General features: G+C 44.2%; 1 protein-coding gene across 1 annotated transcript in view; it reads right to left on the minus strand.

Annotated features, from left to right (window-relative positions):
- Positions 1 to 21101, minus strand: part of Gk5 (glycerol kinase 5) — a 72636-nt gene that overhangs the window by 31656 nt on the left and 19879 nt on the right. Inside the window, exons 3-10 of the mRNA XM_050157344.1 lie at positions 20116 to 20191; positions 14653 to 14746; positions 12738 to 12869; positions 7876 to 7951; positions 3389 to 3450; positions 3147 to 3220; positions 2883 to 2943; positions 437 to 563 (exon numbers count right to left, since the gene is read on the minus strand). Coding sequence (XP_050013301.1) covers positions 437 to 563; positions 2883 to 2943; positions 3147 to 3220; positions 3389 to 3450; positions 7876 to 7951; positions 12738 to 12869; positions 14653 to 14746; positions 20116 to 20191 — 702 coding nt within the window. The remainder of the gene's footprint in view (positions 1 to 436; positions 564 to 2882; positions 2944 to 3146; positions 3221 to 3388; positions 3451 to 7875; positions 7952 to 12737; positions 12870 to 14652; positions 14747 to 20115; positions 20192 to 21101) is intronic.

Consider the following 21101-nt stretch of genomic DNA (forward strand, 5'->3'; position numbering starts at 1 on the left):
AAAATAAATACATTAAGAGAAAATAAGAATATTCTAAAGCTTATTACTTAAACGATAAATTTGTTTCTATAACTGTAGTTAGAACAGAGGTACAATATTACTAAGAGTACCAAGATATTCATTTGCTTGCCTTTGATATAGGACCTCAGTATGCAGCTGTCCAGGACCACAGCATATGTAGTCAGGACAGGACAGCATCCTACTTCATTGTTCCAAGTGCCGGGATTAAAGTTGTGTCTATCTAGCCGGGAGTAGTGGTGTGTGCCTTTAGTTCCAGCACTCAGGAAGCAGCAGCAGCCTGGTCTCTGAGTCTGAGGCCAGACATGTCTACAGACCGAGTTTCAGGACAGTCAGGGGTGGGGTGGCGGCAGTACATACATCACAAAGAAACAGTATAATTTTTATCTTAGTAACAAGATATATCCTGATTATTTACCTCCATTAGCATGCTGAGGGCTGTTTCCTGTATTAATATCCAAAAATGTCCCGGTGCCCATGGTTAACTTCACGTCTCCTGTCTGGAAGCAGCACTCTCCAAACATGGCCGCCTGCTGGTCACCAACCTGCCAAGGGTCGACGGTCAGATGCACACTCTGCCAGTGCCTACTTACCAGCGTCCATCTCCCCTTACAGGACGCTCAGGGCCACACTTCCCTGCCTTTTTTTTTTTTTTTTTCCGCCACTTCCTTAAGACAACAGCTGCATAGTTCAGGGTTTCTCTGGGCAGCAATGCCGGCAGCTGACCAGTCTAAGGGTTTCTGGTGCCAATCTACTTCATGACTTTAACAAATATAATTTTAGAAATATCAGTATAAAAATTATGCCGAAAATCTGCCTTTCCATTTTTACCTCAGAGGTTTCATTTATTTGTCGAGATAACTGATCTCACAAATTTGTCCTTTACCAAAGGTAACAGGTACAATAAAGTGTGAGGTCTTGCACCGCCCATGTCATAAACAGCTATTTCTGTTTCTTCCTTTGTTTTTTCAAGACAGGGTTTCTCTGTGTAGCCTTGGCTGTCCTGGAATTCCTTCTCTAGACCAGGCTGGCCTCTGACAATTCCGGGATCCACCTGACTCTGATTCCCAAGTGCTGAGATTAAAGGTGTGTGTCTCCACCACCTGGCCTAAAACTCCCCATTTCTTGTTTTAAAGTATTTCAATTTTGTTACCATGGCTACATGTAAACACACATAAAGCTGTTTATTTGACTTCCTACAGTCCCGGAAATCGACTCTCAGGCCTCACATGCGCTCATGAGTTCTCTATACTGTTACACTTGGAACTCTGTTTTTATTCTTCTTAGAGACAGGCTGCCATGTTTACCAGGGTAGCCTAGACCTCTCTTCTTGTGCCCCAGCCTCCAAGCAGCTAGGACTACTAGGCACACATCACTGCAGAGCGCTTGCCTTGTCTGCACACGGCCATGGTCACTAGTACCATACTAAACAAAGAAATAAATAAAAATAGGGCTGGCAAGATGGCTCATCTGATAAATGCATTTGCCACTAACCCTGACACGGAGTTTGATCCTTGGGACCCCCACACAGTGGAAAGAGAGAACTAACTCCTGGAAGTTGTCCTCTGATTTCTACATGCCTGCCATGGTATGTACACACAGACATACAGACACATGCATACAAAAATGTTTAAAAAATAAAAGATAAACCCTTTTTTAGGCTAAGCATAGTTGAACACACAATCCCAGCACTGGAGAGTCTGAAGGGAGCAATTTAAGTCAGAGGTAAGTCTGGACTAAATACAGAATCATGCCGCTTACCCCCAAAAAACAATAAAGTCACCTGAGCAGGGGAGCACATGCATGTAAGCCCAGCCACTTTGGAGACTAAGTGGTTTACAAAGAATTTAATGCTAGCTCAGGCTACATAATAAGACCCCGTTATTCATAAGTCAACAACTTCACTTTAAAAATCAAAGTAGGGGCTGGAGAGATGGCTCGGTGGTTAAGAGCATTGCCTGCTCTTCCAAAGGTCCTGAGTTCAATTCCCGGCAACCACATGGTGGCTCACAACCATCTGGAATGAGGTCTGGTGCTCTCTTCTGGCCTACAGACATACACACAGACAGAATATTGTATACATAAAAAATAAATAAATATTAATAAAATAAAATAAAAATCAAAGTAACCAAAGTGCTTCCCCACCCCCTTTATTTTATTCATCTTAGCCATACCTTAATCTGAGAGTGAACCTATTCTCAGCAATTGTTTTAGTTTTCGACCGGCATCTACCCAGGCAGTTGCATGCTAAGCATTCTGTGACCGCTGACTCCAACTCCCTCCTCTGATGTCAAATGCTTATTTACTGAGTTGGGCTGCTCCGATGAAATGTAAATAGCGGCCCCTCACTGGTTTTAAAACCAGAGCATCAACAGAAGTAACATAGTATCTCTAGAAAATGTAACAGTTGGGACCGGCTACAGAGTCTTCCACTGTAGAAGTCTGGCCAGTGGCCCTCCACCCAGAACACAAGGGATGCTTCTCATTCTATACACAACCCTTTCAACTTAAAAGACACGAAAGAGCTCCTAGTCATAATGTCTGTTTCTTCTTCAGTGCTGATACTGAACCCAGGGCCTCAGACATGGTGGTAAAAGCTCTGAGACCCCACTGAGGACAACAGGCTCTCACTAAGTATCCCTGGCTATCCCAGAATGTGCTATATGAACCAGCCTTGAACTCTTAAAGATCTTCCTTCCATGCCCATGCGGCCGAATACTGGGATTAAAGCCTAAAGCCGTGAGCCACCACACCTGGCTCAGGCATTAGCTTTAGTCTACACAAGACCTTGTGTTTCTCTTAAAGCTAGCTCCCAACCATCCAAACATATTCATTTAGTTTTCACTCCCATGTCTTCTACTTACCAAGGCAACCACTGGTATAGGTACACCAAATATCTCTTCATCCACTGATCCAAAATTATGGCTTCAAATAAGATTGATGAAAGAGTTAATTGTTGCTCTGGATACAGTCAGTCTAAAATCCAGCAAACTGCTTTTCACACAGGCTACAGAGTTACAGAGCGGATGCAGAAGCATCAAAAGCACAGAAAAAAAGTCCCTTTCCCCAGCAAAGCAAAAAGAATTCAAAGGCACTTATGTTGGTCTGTGTTTGATGCCCACACTTACCTTGTGTCCTTCACGGGAGGCAGGATAGAGAGCGGTAAGGAAACTATGGTGGCCACCAGCTTGCTCCAACACATCTGGGCATGAAAATACAGCGTCAGGATAGGCAAGCTTGAATGCATCAAACCTCTACCCACATTGCAAAAATCACATTGTACGCAACAAACTACAATCAGTTAAAAAAAGAATCTAGCCTGAATTACAGAAAAAGCTGGTGATTCAAAAAAGAAGATAAAAGTCTTTACCCCAAATGGATCAAAAAATCCAGTTGTACTGGCATTTGAATAATCCGTGGCAAACGCAGAACCTAAATTTACATTAGAAATAGCACACTTATTATCAGGTAAGAGAAGTTGTCTAACCTTGGTATATAATCTAGACCGTTGTCTACCTTCAAATTCATCCTAAAATGAATGCTTGCAACATTCAAGTTTCCAGGAAAATTCCCACCAAATCTTTATGAACCTTTACAATTTTTTCTTTTAAGATTTTATTTAAAAATTTCAAAATTGCAATGATGTATGTGCAGTATATATGTGTGTGTATCACAGCACACAAGTGCAGAGAAGAGGACAGTTCCAGGAATCTGTTCTCCCTTTCCACCATGGGTCCCAGGGGTCAGATTTGGTCCTCAGGGTAGGCAGCAGATGTCTTCCTGCTGGGCCTTCTCACCAGCACTCCTCCCCCATCACATACCACTGTCTGCCTATGGAGGTCAGGGGACAACTTTGTGGAGGCAGTTCTCTCTACCATGTGGGCTCTAGGGACTAGCTCAGGTTATCAAGCGTGGCAGAAGCCATCCTTACCAGTTAAGTGATCTTACCAGCCCCTGAATGCTACAAAAGCAGTTTTATTAGAAAAAACTTGAGGATCCTGAATTTGAAGGGAAGAGGTGTAAAGTGTTAACTGCACCCCCAATCATATCCAAGTACAGTGTTACCCCTGCTTTGCTCATTTCTTTAAAAGTTGTATTTACTTCATGTGTATTATTAGTGTTTTGACTGCATGGATGTCCGTGCACCACATGCATGCCTGGTGCCCCGGGAGTCAGAAGAGGGCGCTGGGTCCCTGCAACTGGAGTTAGGCATGGTTGTGAGCCAGCATGTGGGTCTCTGCTGGCTCCCTGCAACTGGAGTTAGGCATGGTTGTGAGCCAGCATGTGGGTCTCTGGCACTGAACAGCTGAGCCACCACAAGTCCCTTATTTTTTTTAAGTTAGCACACACACACAAATCAACATGCTTCATCATGGCATTTTCATATATGTTACTACACTTTATTCTAATTTGTCTCTCCCCCTGCCCCATACCCTTTCTAACGTTTCCCTTCTTTCCCCTAGACAGACTGCCCTTTTGATCTGATATCACATGTATTCCATCACCCTCTTTGTTCCTATCCCTGTCTCTGTGGCCTGCTTAGGGTCCTCCAGTCACACACCTGAGTGGGAAGGCCAGGCCATAAGGCAATTCTCTTCTTGCTTGTTGACCATCGCCCGGGCTGGCTTCCACCGTGGCCGCACAGGCCACCTTCCCAGCGGCAGCAGTGAATTCGGGCTCCTCTGCCCACATCCGCGTGGCATTTGCTGCCATTCATCTTCTTTGGTTTGTTTTTTATTTTATTTTGAGACAGGGTCTCTCTCTATTGGCTTGGATAGCCTGGAAATTGTTAGGCAGACAATCTTGAGCTCACAGAGATTTACTCGTCTCTGCCTCCCAAAGGCAGGGCTTAAAGGCCTGAGCCACCTGGCTTTATTTATCCTCTTGACGATAGCCACTCTGATGGGGGCAAAATGGAATTCAAGGCCACTTCAATTTGTGTTTCCCTCAGGACTAAAAATACTGAGCACTTTTAAAAGTAATTGTTGGGCATTTCTTTTTCTTCTTTAAGATGATTTGGGGAAGGTTGTGCTTAAATCTTACATTCTTTAAATATTCAGATATTAATCCCTGGTCTGATGTGTAAGTGACAAAGATTTTTCCCACTCTGTAGGATGTTTAAGTGAATATTTCCTTGGCTGTGCAGAAGCTTTTCATTCCGAGCAATCCTATTGACCAATTATTGATATTATTCCAGGGCTAACAGAGTCCTTTCCAGAATATCCTGGTGCATTTTGCCTACATTATGTTCTAAGACTTTTAGTTTCATATCTGACATTAGGATCCTTTTTTTTTTTTTTAAAAAAAAAAGGCTTATTTTCTTTTTATCTGTGTGTGTGTGTGTGCACGCACGCACGTGCACACATAGATGAAGATGCCCACGAAAGGCCAGAAGACAGGAGCTGGAGCTGCAGACAGCTGTTAGCCACCTGATACACAGAGAACCAAACTCAGGTCTTCTGGAAGAGCAATAGCAAATATTTTTAACCACTGAGCTATTTCTCCAGCCCCAAATAATCTGTGTGGTTTTTTTGTCTTGTTTTTTGTTTGTTTGTTTGTTTTGAGACAGGGTTTCTCTATGTAGTTCTGGCTATGCTGGAGCTTGCTATGTAGACTGGGCTGGCCTCCAACTCACAGAAATCAGCCTGTCCCTGCTTCTTGAATGATCGGATTAAAGGCGTGCGCCCCACATCCAGCTGCTTTGTGTTATTTGTATTTTTGTTTTAAGACAGTCTTACTGTGTACCTCTGGCTGGGCTGGAACTTGCTATGTAGACCAGGCTGGTCTTGAACTTGAAGATCCACCTGCCTCTGAGTCCCAAGTTCAGGGACTATGGGAACGCAGCACCATATCCAGCTGGGATTGTTGTCTTCTAGCTCTGTGAAGAGCGTCATTGTGGGTTGACGAGACTGCGCAACAAAGGTGCCTGCCACCAAGCATCTGGCCCCACATGGAGGTTGGAGAAAACTGACTCTGGCCACACTTGTGTTCTTTCCTTTCTGTCCCGTCAGTATTAAGGTCTTGCTGGTTTACTGTGCTGGACAAGATGGATTCCTTCTTAGTTTCCCTCTGTTGATCAACTCCTCTCATAAAATTACTCCTTCCCTTATTCTTATGATAGAGACTTTCTTTCTTCCTCGATGCATCTTCTGCATCGCTGGCTTGCAAGGCAAGGTCGGCCCGAGTCCAGCTGCCTTGAACTGTCCTTGTTTCTCCAGCATCTGTAAGAAGCAGCTTGGCAGAGTGCTGCACTCTTGGTTGGCGGTTTTCACTGTCAGGACTTGACAGCATCTTTCCATGTGGGATGTTGGTGGGGATCTACCACCATTCTGATGGCTCTGCTTTTCTAAGTGAGTTTGGCATTTTCTCCTCACAGCTTCCGGGGTTCCCTGCTTTGTGTTTCGGCATTTTAACCATACCACGAAAAGTTTCTTCTGTGGTGCTACCTATGTGGGATTCTAAGTGCTCCTTCTATGGGACATCTATTTCTTTCCTTGATTTAGGAAATTCTCTGCTGTAATTTCATTGAATAGATCATGCCTTTTAGTGTTCGTCTCTTTTATCCCGTGAATGTTTAGCTTTGGGCTCCTGAAAACACCCCTGATATCTTGTACGTTGTGGTCATATTTGTTCATTTTCCCCCTTATTGGTGTCTGGATGTCACAGCTCATGAACTTTGCCCTCTGTCCCTTTTATTCTTTCTTCTAGCTAGTCAAGCCCATCGGTGAACTCCTCTGTTTTTTTTTATTTGATTCAGTGAGTTCTTCATTTCCAGCATTTCTATGCGTTGTTTTCCAGACACTCCGTTTTCTCGCTGAACTCTCCTCCACGTGGTCGTCCAGATGGCTGATGTTTCCTTCTAATATGCTGGGCCTCGACTTCAATTCATCTGCTGGTTTGCATCCTCTTTCATGGTACCCGTCATTCTTTGCCAATAAACTTGACATCGTCACCTCACATTCTACCTCCTCCGCCGTCTCGGATGAAATTCAGAAGTTATGGTCTTTTGAAGGAGTTATGCTGGTTTAATATGGTGCTTGTATTTCTGCATTGCAATTTGGGTGGACCCTCCAGTTATATCTGAGGGTTTTCTTAGGTAACTAGCTCTCGAAGGCTCAATCCCCAGTACGACTCAGAGAAGGGAACACAGAGTGCGTGTGAAAACGTCCGCTGTTCCCCTACTCCTCAGGGAACAGCGGGGCCCAAGCTGTGTGCAGCTACTGTCTATCTCTGACTCTAACCTCTTGGGCTTCCCTTCAACTCCTTTGTAGGTTCCCGAAGCTCTTTCTCTCTTTGGAATAAAGTCTATTTCCTCTTATTCTGATTTCATTGTCGCACATGGGGGTGCTGCTTCCCACCCCCCCACACCTTACCTGGAAGTCTAATTTTAGCTCTCTGAATTAACACTTCCCCAGGTCTCAGACTGTGAAATTTCATCAGTATTTTCAAACCATTTTCCTCTCCAGGAAAACGGAAATCAATCTGGCTTTAATGCAACACGCAGGTACCAGTGTGCAGAATAGCAGAACGCTGGGGGCAGGGAACGCACGCAGGTATCAGTGTGCCGAACAGCAGAATGTCGGGTACAGAAAGAAAACCGTAGTGTAAGTAATTTCTACTCTCCTTTAAGCAAATCTGGCCTCTTAGTCTTTTTTTTTTTTTTTTTTTTTTTTTTTTTGATTTTTGAGAGACAGGGTTTCTCTGTGTAACAGCTCTGGCTGTCCTGGTACTTGCTCTGTAGACCAGGCTATCCCTGAACTCACAGAGATCCGTCTGCCTCTGCCTCCCGAGTGCTGGGACTAAAGGCTTGCGCCATCACCGCCCGGCAACTGCAACAGTCCGTGGGGTCCCCTTTACCTTTCGTGAGCTTGTGTAACAGCCACGTGTCAATGGTCCCGAAGCAGCAGTTGTCTTCTTCTACGGCCTTCCGCACCTAAAAACAGAAGAACGTTTGGTCGACTCAGACTGACTGCAGCATCCCGCACATGACAAAATACAGATCAACAGATAGCTGTAATCTCAATTATGAAAATACGCCCAGAAAGACTGTTTCCAAGCTATATTTCAAAAGATTGCAGTTATCAGCGAATGGGCTTTAGAAGGGAGTGCCTCCTACCATCTATGTGATTCATTGAAAAATTTTAGTTTTACATCAACAAATGCTTTTTCAAAAAGGAGAGCATTTTTTTTTAGTTTAAATACACAAATATACTAGTATGACCCAAAGAAGTAATATTACATGTAATACATGTAATATTACACTATTGTTCAAGGGATAAATCCAACCTAATGCCTATTTTATTTATTTAGTTTTTCGGCACTGGAAATTTTCTGTAGCTTTGAAGCCTGTCCTGGAACTAGCTCTTGTAGACCAGGCAGGATGGCCTTGAACTTACAGAGATCCGTGTGCCTCTGCCTCCCAAGTGCTGGGATTAAAGACGTGCACAGCCACTGCCCGGCTCCTACAGCCTATTTTAAAAAACATTTATCCACCCCTTACAACTGTTCCAAATATAGTGAGAACACCTGACTGTGGCATGCACAACCCATGTGATAGACCTGCAAGACAACTCTACACGTACATCTCAGAGAACATTGAGGAGGACGGGCTGGAAGACTAAAGAGCCAGAGGACCCAGACATCTATGGTAAGACAGTGTTTTCTATATACGACAGGGCAGCTGCGCCAGAGAATCACAACAGTATGGCTAAAGAAGGTCGGAATGGCAGTATCATCGCATGCCAATGTGGATGGGAACTCTCACCAGGCCCCGCGCCTGGATGACAGCTACAGGCACTGGCTGTCAAAAGAGGAAGAATGAGTATTCTCTGGGCATGAGTCCCCACTAAGGTTATGCAATCCCAAGTGGTGAGATCCAAATATATACACACATAAAATATGTACAGCACTAAATGGATTAACAGGCTGTATTTATAGGTATGTACATGTTTGTATATAATAATAATAAGCCCTAAACACATGCACATACAAGCAACACTAAATGAAAACGGCAGTTTGCTCTCTCTCTCTCTCTCTCTCTCTCTCTCTCTCTCTCTCTCTCTATCTCTCTAATAATAATAATAATAATAATAATAAAAGAGGTCATGAATTTGAGATGGAGTGAAAAAGACATGGGAAGAGTCAGAGAGAAGAAAGGGAACAGAAATGATGTAAATGTAGCATTCATGTCTGAAATTCTCAAAAAACAAAAAAACAAAAAGCACTAACAGTTTTTAAACTTAAAAATCAAGGAGGGGGAGAAGGATGGTGAAATAACTCGGTGGTTACGAGAACTTCCTGAGGCACAGGCGTGAGGCATTTCCTGAGGAGCTCACCACAGCCACCTGTACCTCCAGCGCTAGGGGATCCACTGTGTTTTTCAAGCCTCCACAGGCACCCACATGGGGCAGAAGCGTGCGCACACGCGCGCACACACACACACACACACACACACTCCTAGAGTGTGGGGGCAGTGAAAAAGTTCTCGATACAAAATCCTCCATGTATCAACTCAAAAGGATCTGGGCTGCGTGGAGCTCAGGATACTGAAGAGATTCTCGGGAAAGCAGCGGAAAGAAGACTGATCCTGTTAGCTTGTGTTTATGTCATCATTTTGATAAGATAGTTTTTTTTTTTTTTAATAAGGTCATTTACCTTCTCCCCTTTCCTGACCACTGAAGCCTAGATGGGTGTGTGACTTCCAGGAAATGGGAAGAACCTTATAGATGCCCTATAAACAAATGCTGGATTGCTGCCAGACTGTAGGTAGGTGGGAAGCCCAAAGCTGGGTATTATTTCTTTGATCAAAATGTTAATTACCATTTGCTTTGGTTTTGTGGTGGAAGCCTCAGACAGGCTAGTCAAGTGTTCTGGCACTAAATCACACTCCTGTTCCCAACCCCTGTTTTCTCTGGGGCTAGAGACTGAACCCAATGCTTGGTTGTACTAAGCATATATTTAATCATCTGAGTTACATCTCTAGCTCCAATCTATTTTTATTTTGTTGTTGTTGTTTCGTGACAAGGTTTCTCTGTAGTTTTGGAGCCTGTCCTGGAACTAGCTCTTAGACCAGGCCGGCCTCGAACTCACAGAGATCCACCTGCCTTGCTTCCAAGTGCTGGGATTAAAGGTGTGCGCCACCACTGCCGGCCTAATCTATTTTTATTTTATGTGGATGAGTGCTTGTTTGCCTGAATGTGTGTATGTGCTGAAATCTATCCACAGAGGCCAGAGGAGAGTGTTGGATTCCCAGGACCTGGAATTGCAGACAGTTATGAACCATCAGATGGGTACCGGGAACTGAACCCAGGTCCTCTGTGAGGCAGGCACTGCATCTGACCATTGAGCCATGGCTCTAGTTCCTCCACTCTTTTAATGGCTAAAACTTCAAATGACGCTTTGAAAATGGCAGTATCACAGATGATGAACTTTATCCAAGGTGCAATTATTGTTCATTGAAAACTTCACCCAAACACTTGCTGTAGGAATTCCTACTGCCAGTAGCCTTTAAATTACCCGCCCACTTGGACATGGCCTCTTAAATACTATTTATGCTGATGTAAAGCGTGCCTCTGGCCTCTTTTCCAGCTGCAGGATTTGGTTGCTGTTCCCCGTTCCAGCAGAGGACTGTGATCTGTGAGTCTACCCCTAAATAAATCACCCTCTATTATTCTCAATTCTGAGCTGGTGTGGGATTTCTTTTAAGCATCCTTCTTCAAACACTCTGATAGTTACAGCTGATGTGACAAATTTAACTGTCAACTTGACTCAGTCTAGAATCCTCTGTAAAGAGAGCGTCAGTGAGGGGCGGTCTAGGTTAGGTGGACAGGCTGTGAAGATGTTGTAGGCAGGCCTGTGGATGTCCTGATTACCTTGTTAATGTAGGTACACAGCCTAAGAGAGCTCTGCCATTCCCTGTGTGGGTCTGTCTAGAAACACAGAGGAAGTGCCAGATATGGTGGTGCACACCTTGAATCCGAGCACTTGAGGGAGAGGCAGATGAATCTCCATGATTTCTAGGCCAGCCTGGTCTTTACAAAGAGTTCCAGGGCAGCCAGGAGTAGAGAGACCCTGTCTCAAAAAACCAGAAACTAAAGCAAGTGAGAAAGTGTGCTAAGAACTGGCAAGGCCGCGTGCATTCATGTTCTGTGCTCCTGATGAAGGACGCCATGGGACCAGTTTTTTCCAGCTTGCACCATGAGTGTCTCTGTTGTGACGGACTGGAGCCTGGAACTACAGGCTGGAGTAAATGCTTTCTGTCATATGTTGTATTTGTCAGGGTGTTTCATCACAGCCACTGGATGTAAACTCAGACAGTTGCCTTGGCAACTTACAATGATCTCTCTGAAGATCATTGTTGAAGATCATTATTATCTCAATATTGTTGGTTTAAAAGTTAATGATGAGTCTGTGTCATGATATTGAAAAAAACATGTATTTTATGACAAAAAACTATATAAAATTCAAATTTTAGAATCGCTAAGTAAAGTTTGAATAGAATTCAGCTGTATTTGTTCAAGTTACAAAAGTTGAGCAGCTGTGCCATAGATCGCAAGGTCCTCAATTCGTAAAGTATTATTCTCTAACCATTCAGTGAAGTACAACAGTCAAAACAGCGAAGAACCAGGTCGGAAGCATGCCAAAGGAAAAAAAAAAGGGATCAAAATACTTTTACACCAAATAATATAGAAGTTGAAATTCTGGATATTATTAGGAGACTAAAAAATAATTTCTTGCTGGGTAGTGGTGGTGCACACCTTTAATCCCAGCACTTGGGAGGCAGGGGCAGGTGGATCTCTGTGAGTTCAAGGCCAATCTAGACTACAAGAGCTAGTTCCAGGACAGGTTCCAAAGCTACAGAGAAACCCTGTCTCAAAACACAAAACAAAACAAAACAAACAACCAAAAACACAAAACAAAACAAAAAACCGGAGTCAGATATTAGTGTGTAACAGCTGAGAGATCAGAGAAGCAGTACAGCCAGCCACTAGAGAGACCTTTTACCTCTACCAAATCCTCAGCCCCAAAGGGGGATTTTGTCCTCAGGCTGCATATGAGATCCTGTCTCCTCCCGCTTATATTCCTCTCTCCGCCCAGCTATATCCCTTCCTGTCTCTACCTCCCTAGTGCTGAAATTAAACACAGAGGACTCCCAAGCACTGGGATTAAAGGTGTGTGCCACCACCACCTGGCCTGGTGGCTTAGGTCTGCACTCTGATCTTTAGGCAAGCTTTACTTGTTAAGAAAAACAAAGTAACACTACACTCACCCAAAGAGCTGAGGACCTGTGGCGGTCACAGGCCAGGAGACACACCCACTAAAAGACTGACAGGTAACGGTAAGGTTGTAGGATGCATCCCCTTCATGGATGCCATCTCATCATCTCCCCAATGTGGCCAAGGCTAGCTTCAAACTGTCAGTCTCCTGCCTCAGTCTCCCGAGTGCCCAGCTATATTACAGCACTTGGCCCAGGTGGTGTCTGTCACACAGACGTTTATTCTACAAGGCGCCGCCGAGGGACAGGCTTCGGTTCTGACCACTCTTCTACAGGTGCTCTGACACCAGAATGATCTCCAACTTGCAACCAAGTGCAGACTGCTGTCCTTGACCTCTGTATCACTGGGTACTTCCTTTCCCCAAACAGCTGGAAGACTGTTCTCATGCTTCGAATTTTTCTTCTCCACAGTCATGATTCCTTGTCACATACAATCTTTTCTTACCTCAGATAGGTTTTGTAAAATCCAGATCAGCCTTAAGGTGGCATGCTGGGTGGTGAAATTGAAGCGACTGGCTGTTGACATTAGTTTACTTCTACTGAAAAAGTGAAGAACTCGGCAGGCACTATGCAACAGCTGTTTTAAAAACAAAAGATGTTTTTAACGGTACTTAATCCCTGCCCGTTTTTTTTTTTTTTTTTTTTTTTTTTTTTTTGCAACAGGGTCTTATCATGTAGTTCTGACTGGCCTTGAACAAACACAGAGATCCACCTGCTTCTGCCTTCTAAGCACTGGGATTAAACTCACGTGTGCCACTTCTAACTTAAGCACTTTTGTTTATTTTATGTATGAGTGCCTTATTGACTTTCTTCCAGAAGAGGTCATCAGATCCCACTATAGATGGTTGCAAGTCTCCGTGTGGTTGCTGGGAATTGAACTCAGGACCTCTGTAAGAGCAGCTAGTGCTCTTAAACTCCAAGCCCACTCTCCAGCCCTTAAGTAGTTTCTTATAAAATAAAACGCAGAGGCTGAAGAGGTGGGCTTGGTGATTAAGAGTATTTGTTGCTCTTGCAGAGCACCTGGGTTCAGTTCCAACACCCCCACATGATGGCTAACAGCCTTCTGTAGCTCTGCCTCCAGAGGATTCGACACCTTCTTCTGACATCTGTGGGCACCGGGCACACATGTGGCAAACATACATCCATGCAGACAAAACACTCATGCATGTAAAACAAAAACAAATAAGTCTTTAAAAAATATTTTTTAAGAACAAACAACAACACTAAGTGTAGCCAGGTGTAGTGGTGCATACTTCAACCTCAGCAGCTGGGAGGCAGGTAGGAAGACCCCAAGTTCAAAGTCAGTCTGGGCTCCGTAACAAGTTCTAAGCTAGGGGCTACACCGGAGACACTGGGCTAAAGGAAACAAATGGGAGATGGATCCAAGGTGCAGGGGCTTCTTGTGCACAGAAGAGGGCTAAGTTCTGATCCCCAGGACCAACATAAGTGCCATGAGAGTGTGGAGGCACACCTGGAACTCCCCAGACTCCTGCACCAGCGCAGAACACTACTGTAGCTAAGGCATCAACCACAGGGCATCAGATGGCGACACCGGCAATACTGCATCTCGGTGATGATGCCAGATGCAGCAGGCTGCACCCTGTCTGAGGGGCCAGAAAACGGCTTTTTCCTCGATAGTGTGGGGCTCGGCAGAAATGACACCACAGCAGCCAGTGCACGCTGTTCTTACTGTTATTGTCATCACTGCCCACCCTTCACAGGTGTTTACTGTGATTGTCATCACTGCCCACCCTTCACTGGTGGTCAGCAAGGCCCCAGGCGTATCGTGCAGAACTGTGAAGTCCACTAGCTGTCAGTGTCCACTCACTTTGTTAGAAACGATGGTGCAGTTTGGCCATTTCAGTTCACATAGTCTATATCTTTATCCTTTACCCAGGCAGAAACACAAATTCCCTTAATCACGTGACACATAGATCCAATCCGAAACCCCTCCAGCCTTCCTGAGGGCCAGTAGTGACGTGCTTAAATCTACTGCAAATGCTCCTGGGGGTTAGTATTACATCTCACTTTTGGGGAAAATGTATGATTTACTCTTTTAGTCTTACTGTCCTAAAAAATAAAAGGTAGGGGACTCGGGCCTGGAGAGATGGCTCAGCATTTAAGAGCACTGATTGCTCTTCCAGAGGACTGGGGTTCAGTTCCCAGCACTCAGCACTCAAATGGAAACTCACAACTGCCTGTAACTCCAAGATCTGACACCCTCACGCACAATGCAGGCAAAACACTAATGCACACTAAAAATTAAATTAATTAAAATGAAAAAAAGGTAGATTTAAAACTAAATCTATAGCTGAGAGACATTTATAGTAAAAAGTAAAAACGTGATTTAAAAAAATTACCTTCATTACAAGAGAATTATTCCAGGATTTTACAAGGTCAGCCGCCCTTAGGTCTTGCCAACTAATGAAGTTGTGAAAATGATGTCCTGTTTTCCTAAGAAAGAAGGAAATAGTAAAGTATAAATCAGATACTATACTTTGGTCAGCCACAGAGGGCTAGGGATATTGTCAGGACACTTGCTAGAATGTGTGAGGCCCCAGGCTCAACCCCTAGCATAAAAAAGAAAAGAAAATCTGCTAAAAGAGAAAACAACAACAACAAAAAGACACACTATAATTTCAAAAATACAATCAAGTAAATGGAACTTTCTATCGAATTCTCTTTGGATTCTATTAATTAAATAATATGACTTAACAATTATGTGACAGTAACTGGATCATGGCTTATTCAGCTCTTAAAAGGCTGAAGCAGGAAGACAGCCACAGGTATCAGGCCAGCCTGGGATACAGAGTGAGACCTTGTTTCATAAGCCAAGTCGTCCCCAACAAACCAGAAATATTAGCAAACACATTGTATCAGATTTTGAATAGACTTTACACCAAAAGACTGTCCTTTTGAAACAATGTATACTTTCTTTTTTTTGGGGGGGGGAGGGTGTTTCAAGACAGGGTTTCTCTGTGTAGCTTTAGAGGCTGTCCTGGAACTAGCTCTTATAGAGCAGGCTGGCCTCGAACTCACAGAGATCCTCCTGCCTCTGCCTCTGAGTGCTGGGATTAAAGGCCTGGGCCACTACTGCCAGGCTGAAACAACGTATACTTTCAATAACAAAATTACTTGACAAGGCCTTTGAAAAAGATCTATGTTTCAGAGAGCCAAAAGGCCTGGCACCACTGCACACACCCTTAATTTCTGGCACTACAGAGCCAGGCAAATTTCTGAGTTCTAGCCCAGCCTGGTCTACACAGCAAGCTCCAGGTCAGCCAGGGCTGCATGGCAAGATTCCGTCTCACAAAACAAAAAATAAAACAAACAAAATGTCAATGGTTCCCCCTTCCTCATGTTCACCTTGGCACAATCATATACAAACTTCCGACCACAGCAGATCTAGGGCACCCCTCAGCATCTCCACATCTCTTAGCTTTAGAACTGGGCATCTAAGATGATTACCAAGATGTATCCAACAAAGAGAAGTCCAGGACCAGTGAGATGGCTCAGCAGTGAAAGAGCTGGCTGCTGAGCCTGATAACCTGAGTTCAAAGACAAAAGTACATACTGGAAGGAAAGAACCAGTTCCCAAAAGTGCCCCCAGGCCTGTGGCGCACGCCTTTAATCACAGAACTCAGGAGACAGAGGCAGGTGGATCTCTGAGTTTGAGGCCAGCCTGGTCTACAAGAGCTAGTTCCAGGACAGGCTCCAAAGCTACAGAAAAACCCTGTTTGGTTAAAAAAAAAAAAAAAAAAGCTCCCCCCCAAAAAAAGAAGAAGGTGCCTCTACACACACAGTGACATGCTTTGGGATAATGCTCTTGTACACTGTAAAGATTTGTCACTTATATTTGATTTAATAAAATACTGATTGGTCAATAGCCAGGCAGGACGTGTAGGTGGGGTGACCAGACTAGGAGAATTCTGGGAAAAGGAAAGGCAGAGCCGTAGTCTTCATCCAGAACAAGAAGCAAGACAAGAAAGCCTTACTGAGAAAGGGTACCAAGCACGTGGCTAAACATAAGTAAGAATTATGGGTTAAGTTGTAAGAGGGAAGAACAGACCAAACAGTTTGTAATTAATAGAAGCCTGTGTGTTTATTTGGGACTGGATGGCTGTGGGATTAGGGGGGACAGAAACTTCTGTCTACACTGACACATGGCCACACTCACACATATCGCATACACATACAGACGCACACGCAATAATATTTGTGTGTGGGTATTGTCTGCATATGTCTGCATACCACATGAAGAGCCTACAGAGGCCAAAGGAGGTCACTGATCCCCTAGAATCTGAGTGTAGTAACCATATTAGATGGCTATTAGCCATCATGCGGGTGCTGAGAATCAAACATAGGTCCAGTTCCTAATAATAAAAATTTTTAAAAGAAAGAAGATAGGGCTGGAGAGATGGCTCAGCGGTTAAGAGCATTGCCTGCTCTTCCAAAGGTCCTGAGTTCAATTCCCAGCAACCACATGGTGGCTCACAACCATCTGTAATGAGGTCTGGTGCCCTCTTTTGGCCTGCAGGCACACACACAGACAGAACATTGTATACATAATAAATAAATATTTGATAAAAAAAAAAGATAGAAAAATTGAAGCCAGGCATGGTGACGCATGCCTGTAATCTCATTTGGAGACCTGAAGCAGGAAGACCGCAGTGAGTGCAAAGCCAGCCTGATCTACCTGGGGTAGAGTGAGACCTTATCTCAAATTAATTATCTTCCAGGGGTGGTGGTGAATACAGGCAGGAAGCTATACAGGCAAGAGTTCAAGGCCTGCATGGGCTACACCCTTCTCTTTAAAAGAACAAGACAAAGCAAAGCAAAAATCTAGCAAACCCTGAGTAATAGTACAGAGCTAATAAACACAGAAGAAAGCTGCCTTCTTCTTAGACTCCTGCAAGTTACCTGCTGGTATGTACTAATATTTTCCTTTTAAAAATTATTTTAATTTTTATTTTTACAGTGCTGGGGATTGAAGCTAGGGCCTGAGATGCATACCCCAGCCCTGACTTCTATCAAAGCACAAGTTGTCTTCGATGTCAGTTTAACCATCTTCAATTCCTAATTCCCCAGCATCCACCCGAGCAGCCCATCCCCCTTGCCACTTCGTCAATGCTTTCCGCAAACACTTCTGAAGGTATTTGTTCCAGAAGATGTGACAGAGCGATGAACAGAACGCAGGCATTTCTGCTATGGTGAATATACTTTTGCCATGGGACACAAATAATCACCCCATCGCTTGACAACAGGAACAAGCCCCATGAAGGAGAAATACAGGCACCTGAGTGTAGGGACAACCTGAGGTAGGGTCAAGCTGCCTGTAGGGAGGAAGGGAAATTGGCTCTGAGGAGCCAGAGTGTGAACAAGGAGGTGAGTGCTCGGACACGATGGCTGTGGAGTGTTCAAAGGTCCGGAGGCAGGTGAAGCACTGAAGAGCTGAAAGACTAACACGGCTGAAGAGGAGACAAATCACAAGATGGAAATGGGGTTAACTCAATCTAGAAGCTGAGAAGCTGATCTCAAGTGTTGGTATTCATTCAGCATAGAACTCGGTGAGCGTTATCTCTCTAAGAGGAGAAAACAAGATAGGGACATGAGGACAGTATCATAAACAAACTGCCTTCAATCCTAGTAACACCTCACACCCTTCTGCGGCCTGTTAGCATACTTGGTATCAGAAACAATAACACAAACATGGCTACAGTGAAAGCCACATTTGGCAAGGAATAGAGTCATTTATATGGGGTGATGGCGAGTATAATCCCCGAGGGCATCGCCTTTGTATCCAATTTCGCCAGCCGGCTGAGAACCTCAACAGTTCCTGAGCGATCCCAGTCTGTGACTCATTTTACACTGCTAATTGGCACACACCCTGATCTGGGGTTGGCTGGCAAACTCTCCCTGAGAGACTCAGCCGCCCAAGAAACAAACAAGTCGTGATTTTTTTTTTCAAAAGCAGCAAAATGGAGGAAATCCAACTTATAATTATTGCAGAAGGCGAACTAAGCACACCATGGACTAGATATGAAAAAAGGAAGGTTTAGCTCAAAAGAATACGAGAAAATGAAGGACTGGAAAACATTAACACCGAGCTTCCTGGATTTGTGGGAGCGGGGTGTGGGGGGTATTTCAAGGAGAAAACAAGAAGTTCCAAGTTTTAAACTTCTTGATATGAATATCAGAAAGAAAATCAGTTCCCAAGGCCATGAACACAGGAATGTACCATGGTCAAAAAAAAAAAAAAAAAACAAAGCCCAACATGACGGCTCACACCTGCCATCTCCGAATTCAGGAGGCTGAAGAAAGAGCATTCCCACAAAATTTGAGGGCAGTTTGGGCTTTTTAGTGAAAGCTCAACTTAAAGCTATACAGCCAGGGAGATGGGCAGTGGGCAAAAAGCCAAGAGGAGGGTGTATTTGTAATCCCAGAACTGGAGAGGCAGGGACCAGAGGACCCCTCGGTGCTTACTGGCCAAACAGGCTAGCCAATTGGTCAGCGCCAGGATCCCCCGACTCAAAACCAACAGAGGAAGACACCCAGTGCTGACTTTTGGCCTCTATACATGTGTGCTCACATACGCATGGATGCACGCACGTGCGTGTGCGCACACACACACACAGAGTTAGAGCGGAAGAGAGAGAGAGAGAGCAGGAAGGGAGGTACTGCTGGACTGGAACAATGACTGTTGCACGGGTTCCAGACTGTCCGTCTCTCAGAGGAACACTACGTACCTCCTGCTCACTCTGAGTTATCTAATTCGGGGCTGATGTTGTCATTTATGGGAAGCAGGTGGACGTGGCCATCACGCCACGCCACAGTGGTTCACTACCGCCCAGTGGGCAGAATAAGACTTCATTATCGCCAGGTGGTGGTGACGCATGCATTTAATCCCAAGACTCAGGAGGCAGAGGCAGGCGGGTCTCTTGTGAATTCGAGGCCAGCCTGGTCTACAAGAACTAGTTCCAGGACAGGCTCCAAAGCTACAGAGAAACCCTGTCTCCATTATTTCATCATAAAACAAGGATGGGTGTACACATTTCTGATGGGTGTACACATTTCTTCAAAGCATATCCCTGTTTCAGATTCTGCCAGCAAAAGTTTTTCCAAAATTCATAAAATACAAACATTTCAAGACAGAAAAAAAGGATACTGAAGAAAACAACAAAGGTGTTTATCATCTGGCAGCTATGACAGTGTTGCCACTGTGTCTAACACACCTCAGCTGCTGCAGAGACTTGCTGTGCTCCTGGCATCTGTTAGGACCTCCGACTCTCTTTAAGTATATGGCAACTTTTTCAGATCTTCGTGTTCATTGGGAAAGTCAACTTATTCAAAAGAGAGAGGAGCGGAGAACTTCAACTCTTTCTAAGTTTTCTTTTGAAATGAGTACTCACTGTGTTGCCCCGGCTGCCCTCTGGGTACTCACTGTGTTGCCCTGGCTGCCCTCAAACTCAGTTCAAGCAATCCTCCTGCCTCAGCTTCCCGAGCACTGGAACTATAGGCATGAAAATTCCACCTCCTTTTCTGTTCGGTCCTGATTTCGCTGTTATGCACTGCTGAAGTCTGTGTTCTGCTGTATGGTTTCACTCTCTGTACTACTGAAATGCACGCCAGGCCTGGCTGCTTCCTCATTTTAAGTAAGTTAAGCTCAGATAATGATAAGGAGTAGATGAGCCGAAATGGAAACCCATTTTCATCCCTCTTAGCCAAACACAATGGTTCTCCACCCACAGACTGAAAACTCCTCGGACAGGTTCCTCAAGCAGCCAACTCCCTGAAGCAGCAGCGCCCCTACATAAAGCACTTACTTGTTCCACGTAATAAAAGTGGCTCTCTGCGTTGATATGCCAAGACCGACAATTTGATTCATCTGTACTCCTGCAGCTAAAGGCAAAGACAGATAAGACAGGTTTAAAAGCCAGAGAAGTTCAGCTGTGTAACAATACAGCACGGAACCCCGAGACGGGCAGACTGTCTGAGCTGTTTAATAAGAAAAGCAACGCTAAGATAAATTTTGCATTATTTTTACTTAAAATGAAGAAAGATATCTTAATAGTAACAAAAACGCCCTTTTAAACGTTTAAATGAGAGAAAAACAAATACTGTTCAGTCATACTGTATTTTTTTCCTGATAATACTAAAAACCTGGCTCTTAGTTTAGACAATATCCAATTATAACTGAAGCTGCCTGACAGTGCCGAATGGGAAATCTCTAGGGAGATTAGCTTAATTGCTGAAATTGAGATCGTATTTTTCAGCACAAACAGATGAAGTATAGGAATAAAAACATGAGTTTTGTTTTTCTTTGTTTTGTTCTGAAACAGGGCTAATTCTGTAGCCCAGGCTGGCCCAGCAGCAATCCTCCTGCCCCACCAACCTGAGTGCTGGGAGTAGCTCAAGCTGATGTCAAGTGTTACAACGGGTGTATGACACCCACACATTGCACCCAGAGACCTCAGGTGTGACAGGGAAGGTAAATGGGCTGTGAACTGATGAATTAGGAACAGTAGTACACTGGAACACTTCCTAATCCCCTGGACGCTGCAGCCCTAGCTGTAACCTGGGGCATTTATTTATCCTGTAGAAGAAAAACCAGGACATGGCTGCTGATACTTTTCCTTGGCAAAGTAGTTGACTGTAAACCACAAATCTCCCAGCAAAACACAGGGAAGCTGTAACACCTCCTCCAAAAAAGGCTGTGTGTGTGTGTTTGTATATACATATACACATATGTTCATACATGTGCTATGATAAATTATATATAATATAAAAAGACATATATAAAATGATATAA

This window comes from Alexandromys fortis, unplaced genomic scaffold (assembly GCF_014885135.2).
Source record: "Alexandromys fortis isolate MF-2015 unplaced genomic scaffold, M_Fortis_MF-2015_v1.1 scaffold_85, whole genome shotgun sequence".
Lineage (NCBI taxonomy): Eukaryota > Metazoa > Chordata > Mammalia > Rodentia > Cricetidae > Alexandromys > Alexandromys fortis.